The following is a 5,249-nucleotide window of genomic DNA, read 5'->3' on the forward strand; positions in this document are numbered from 1 at the left end:
GCGTCTGTTTATACCTACTTGGAGTGAGAAACTGGCATAATTTTGCAAAGTAGGAAGACAATTGTTGTTGGCCTCGAGCGACAAACGGTTATATGTAGTACAAAAAAAGAAAAGGATATAGAGAGATTTATAGAAAAAAAAAACAAATTAGATAGGATTTGCATAATTACATCCAACTTTGACTCTGTTTTGAGTAACTAAAAGAGCTGCTATTTTGAATATAAAATTTAAATCCTTTCGATCGCAACCCCCCACAGTGGTCTTGAAACAATGATAGGTATGACTAAAATGCCAACCATCATTGCGTTCGACTGAGCTGTAGTTGATTGAGAAGCCGCACCTCGAGTTGCAGGTGAAGCTATATTTGTACGATCAAAATGTAGAAGGGTGTGGTGCTTCGATTGACATTTGCGACAAGATCCAGATTTACAATCTCGCATCTGATGACCCGCCTTTAGACAATTAAGGCAAAGAGAAAGTTTCTTGGTCTCTTTCTGACGAAGGTTTGGCGATAAATTTTCGAACCGTTGACAGTGGTAAATGAGATGATCTGCCGATCCACAAAATGCGCAACCACACGCAGAGGTTTTCGAAGCAAGAAATGATTTATTTTGATTGGTACTCACGTTTTTTCCACTTTTTCCAACCTGAAATCCTTGCTCTACCATGGCATGCTCTACGTTTTCGAGTGTTCGACAGCGCTTCTCTAAAAAGTCAGCTAACTGGTCCCACGACGGCAGCTCGTTGCTTGAAGAATTCTCCTCCCATTTGGCTTGGGTTGCCTTGTCCAGCTTCTGAGTTAACAATTGTATGATTATACAGTCTGCGATTTGTTCCTTGGACGCAAGTGATTGCAACGCGCGTATATGCGAAGTGACTTTGTCCGTCAACTCTCGTAGCTTGCTAACGGATGTGCCTGCCCTTTCCAACCCAAAGATCTCCCTGATGTGTGCCTGAAAGATAAGTCTTTTGTTATCAAATCGTTTTTTAAGAAGTTCTATCGCAATTTTGTAGTTAGCCTCGTTTATCTCTAGCGATCGTATGGTATCCAGTGCTGCACCACTCAAGCAGGAACGAAGATGCTGCAGTTTATCGGTTTGCGTTAGGTCGCTATCCTTGTCGATGACAGAGATGAACATCGAAAGGAAGTTCATCCACTCAGTGTAAGCACCACTAAATTTAGGCAACGTCAGCAAAGGCAAGCGAGAAGGATTAGCATTCACGATGATGGACTGGGAATCGCCGGCGTTCGCTCTGAATGTCGAGCAGTGGTGGGATGTAGTACGTTTCCCAATCTCTCGTTGCAGGTTCGCCTTAAGATTTGTTACCGTGGAATCAAATTTGCAGGGAAGAACACTGGCAATGGAATGGAAATCTAGTTCCTCCAAACTGGTGTGAGCGACAGTAAAGGCTGATTTTAATTCACCTAATAATTCGACAATTGCTGCTAAGTCGTACTCATCCATGCCTTGAAGCTTTTCCACGTCCATTTCTGCCGCTGTGCGCTCAAGCCGGTTGAATAGGGACATTGTTTTCGACTTCAAAAACAACACTCGGTCTGAAGACACTTGCCCACTCGCTGGGGCAATGTTTGATGAACCTTCCCCGTTGGCAGTACCATTAGCTGGGCTAAGCGACATATTGAAGGTTCGAGAAGAACAACTTGAGTGGATGTTTTCTCAGCAACGCAACGAATATAAAACAAACGTATGCAAAAATATATATCAACTGCTAAGCGATGGATGCAGAATGCTAACGACAGCCGTGATGTATGTATGTAACGTTATAGTCCTAACCGTTTAATGATCACGCCACAAACTCGCAAGTTTACCGTCCAGACTACAAGGAAGGGATTGTATGTACTAGCCAAGGGCTATGTATGTACGCAAAGTTACAGTTTTGACCGTTTAACAATCACACCACAATTGCTCCAAATCACAGTGGTGATTACAAAGAACGGATTGTATGTACTATGCACGAAAATACATATGTACAGCAAGAATGGAAGTTGTCGCGCAGCACAACAACTATTATTGTTAAATAACTAAATGTCTGTTGAATTGATTTTCTTTTTGCACAACTAAATTGTCACGGCTATCACGTCGGGGTCACCAAAAAATGTTGAGCTACAAAGCGTTTTTTTTGCAGCTATGAATGTCTAAAACCACTAAACGCACTGTGTTTTTAACTTATTTGTAATTTATTTCGATACAATGTTCTTACAAATCAAATGGAACGTGGCCGTGACTATAGTTGCACAACAATTGAATTTCCTAAACGAACTGCTCACAGTTAATGTCCAAAAAACGAGAGACAAAAAATGCAAATCTCAGCTCGGCACAACCGTACATATATGTTTATGTATGTATGTACATATGTACATACATATACCGCAGCTAAGGATGAAGAGAAAAGGCAAGTGAGAAAAAAACTACAAGAATGATTGATACTAATATTGAGCGCAAGTGATAAGATTAAGGTGGCCAAATGCACTAAAAATTAAAGGAATATTAAGTTATGGTATTACAAAGCTAGTTTTTAACTACCACGCAGGGCAGTGCACATAAGTATGATGTAAATGAATTTCTTCTAGTTAGGTTCCAGCTGCTGCTCCGAACACTATCATTTATAGGTCTTGCAAAAATCCAAAAAATGCAATTAATAATAATAATAATAGATTGGCGCTTACACATATGTTAGTGTTTGGCCGAGCTTCTCCTCCGACTTGTGGTGTGCGCCTTGATGTTGTCACACAAAGCGGAGGGACCTACAGTTTTACGCCGACTCCGAACGGCGATTGTATTTTTATGAGAAGCTGTTTTTCATGGCAGAAATACACTCGGAGGTTTGCCATTGCCTGCCGATTGTCGACCGCTGTTAAGAAACAACTTTTTCTATATTCTTGAACCCAGGTGCTGATGAGTGAAAGCGCGCACTGCTTACCACTACACCACAGCGGCCGACAATGTAATTAGGGACCCATAAAAAATCGTTAATATTAAAAAATGGTAAAAAAATATAGATTTTCAACATATATGTAATACTCCTATATTGGCAGTAAGAGCTAGTACCGTCCGAAAATACTACAGTACAGATATATCAATAAACACGTACGAAAGAAAAGGAACACATACGTTTATAAATAAACATGTACACAACACATATACAAAAACGGCACTCAAGTACACAATACATTAACAAAAACGGTACTAGACTGCCTCGCTTTGATTTCGGAATGCTTACACATTGAGAAGTTAGCTTACGCCAATATAGAAGTATTACATATGTATATGATTTTCAATAATTCTATACCATTTCTATGAAAACATGGTTTTTCTCTATATAAAATACATGGAAAACTTAATAGGCTTTGAGGCAGTTCTATGTATAAACAAAAAAAAAAAAAATACGGGTATTCCTTTTTCCATTTAGAAAAACGCTAGGGGATGAGAGCTTAACATTCTAAACTTTTTTTAGACCGCCCTACTGTCCATTCTACCGACATTTGCACAAAAAATTCCTGCTTAATTTTGCATGTTTTATTTAATAATACGCTTAAGAATTACATTTATAAATATATTTACATACGTACATATGTACGTACATACATAGCCATGTACAAATGCGTGTATGCGAATACATTCACTCTCATATGCCCTTGTTTAATACTTAAGTACACATGTCACTTTTCTCGCGAGTTTATGAACCCTTTTGAATTGATTCCTCATGCATTGCATTTATGTGTTTACTCTATTGCCCGCATTGGGTGTTTGGAATGTTACACGTGCAGGTAAGCAGTTTTCTTTATGTTTGCCTTACAAGCTTTATTGCGTTGTTTTTGCATATTTTACATTAAGATATTTCGATTGATTTCTGCAGCTTACTTTATTTTGGGAATTATTTGAAAAAAAATGCAATGCAATGGGGCACAGTGGTCTTGAAGCAACCATAGCTGTGACTAAAATGCCAACCAAAACGGCTTACATAACTGTCTTTGTACATAATCATAGATCAAAATTTCGTTGAAAATAAAATTCCATCTGCTCCTATGCTTAAAATATTATAAAATGTTGATCTAGAACTTTCCAAATCCAGTTATATAATCGCGAAGGTCTATGGTAATATAATTATAACACTTTCTTACGTTATAAGCATAAAATATTTTAACTTAGTTATTAAAGAGATAATATTACATAATTGCATATTTTAATAATTCTTATTGCATAAATTTTATAAATTTACAAAGTCAATATAAAATATTATTTTATATAAATTCATATGTGTTTTGATGAAAATTCAACGACAGTTTTTTTTTTAATTGATTATATATTTAGGGTCGCCAATCGAATCAACTTTATAATTGAGCCAAAATCTTAAAAATACGCCATGAATGGATTCTCCAGCTTGCTCCGACCACATTCCGAAGCCGTCGTTGCCTAAAAAATGCAGTCAATGTTCCAAATGATTTAGAAGCACGTGAATTTTTAATGTTTCCGACATTTCTGTGCTTCGGAAGGCTTTAGCGAGTTTACTTACATGATTTTTTAATTCTGACCCAACTGACAAAGCAGTCAACCCATTGGTGGAGTTTTTTTCACTCAATACATTTAAGGTATGTGCTCTCCCTTGTATAACTTTTGGATGGCTGGTTGCCCGAGCAGTGAGCCAGATATAACAAGAGCATGAACTTGTTCTTGTTTCTTTTGTCGAATCTTCATAGTTAGGCATGTTTGGAAGAGGCCGCGTTGCATTTGGTATATCCTTATCTCGGTCACAGAGAACCCTACGACATGTACCACAAATGCCTAATGGGAACTTCGAATTGGTCAATCTAAAATTTTCACTAACGTATTTTTTAATAAGACACTCCAATTTTCCGGTTATATTAAATTCTGAAGGCTTTGACGATCCGAATTTAACCTTTCTCCCGCAAGGCGCGCACACTTTAAATCTGTTCTCTTCGTGATTACACTTATGTTGCGGATGACTTATAGAAGACAGATGTGCAATCAAATAGCTTACACCAGAAATATTATCATCGAGAAAAATACTATCTGTTTTTTTTTTACACTAATATACTAAACGATAACTTGAGAATACTCTGTTGAACAAGAAATACTAACAATTGCAGTTAAATTTTTTCCAAATTTTCATTTGACAATATTTTAGGCATAGGAGCAGGTATGATTTTAATTCCAACTGCATATTGGTGTATGGGTGCCTTCCAAAACAGGTATGCAAGCAGTTTT

The 5,249-nt window shown here is 37.5% G+C and overlaps 1 protein-coding gene across 1 annotated transcript; it reads right to left on the bottom strand.

The window, feature by feature from the left end:
• Positions 1-227: 227 nt before the first annotated feature.
• Positions 228-2,613, bottom strand: LOC108379705 (uncharacterized). The gene has a single exon (XM_017636055.1). It carries the CDS (start codon positions 1,638-1,640, stop codon positions 228-230), a length of 1,413 nt encoding a protein of 470 aa, XP_017491544.1. The 5' UTR covers positions 1,641-2,613.
• Positions 2,614-5,249: the final 2,636 nt, after the last annotated feature.

The sequence above is a fragment of the Rhagoletis zephyria genome, unplaced genomic scaffold (genome assembly GCF_001687245.7).
Source record: "Rhagoletis zephyria isolate East Lansing unplaced genomic scaffold, Rhagoletis_zephyria_1.1 Rzeph_scaffold_17115, whole genome shotgun sequence".
Lineage (NCBI taxonomy): Eukaryota > Metazoa > Arthropoda > Insecta > Diptera > Tephritidae > Rhagoletis > Rhagoletis zephyria.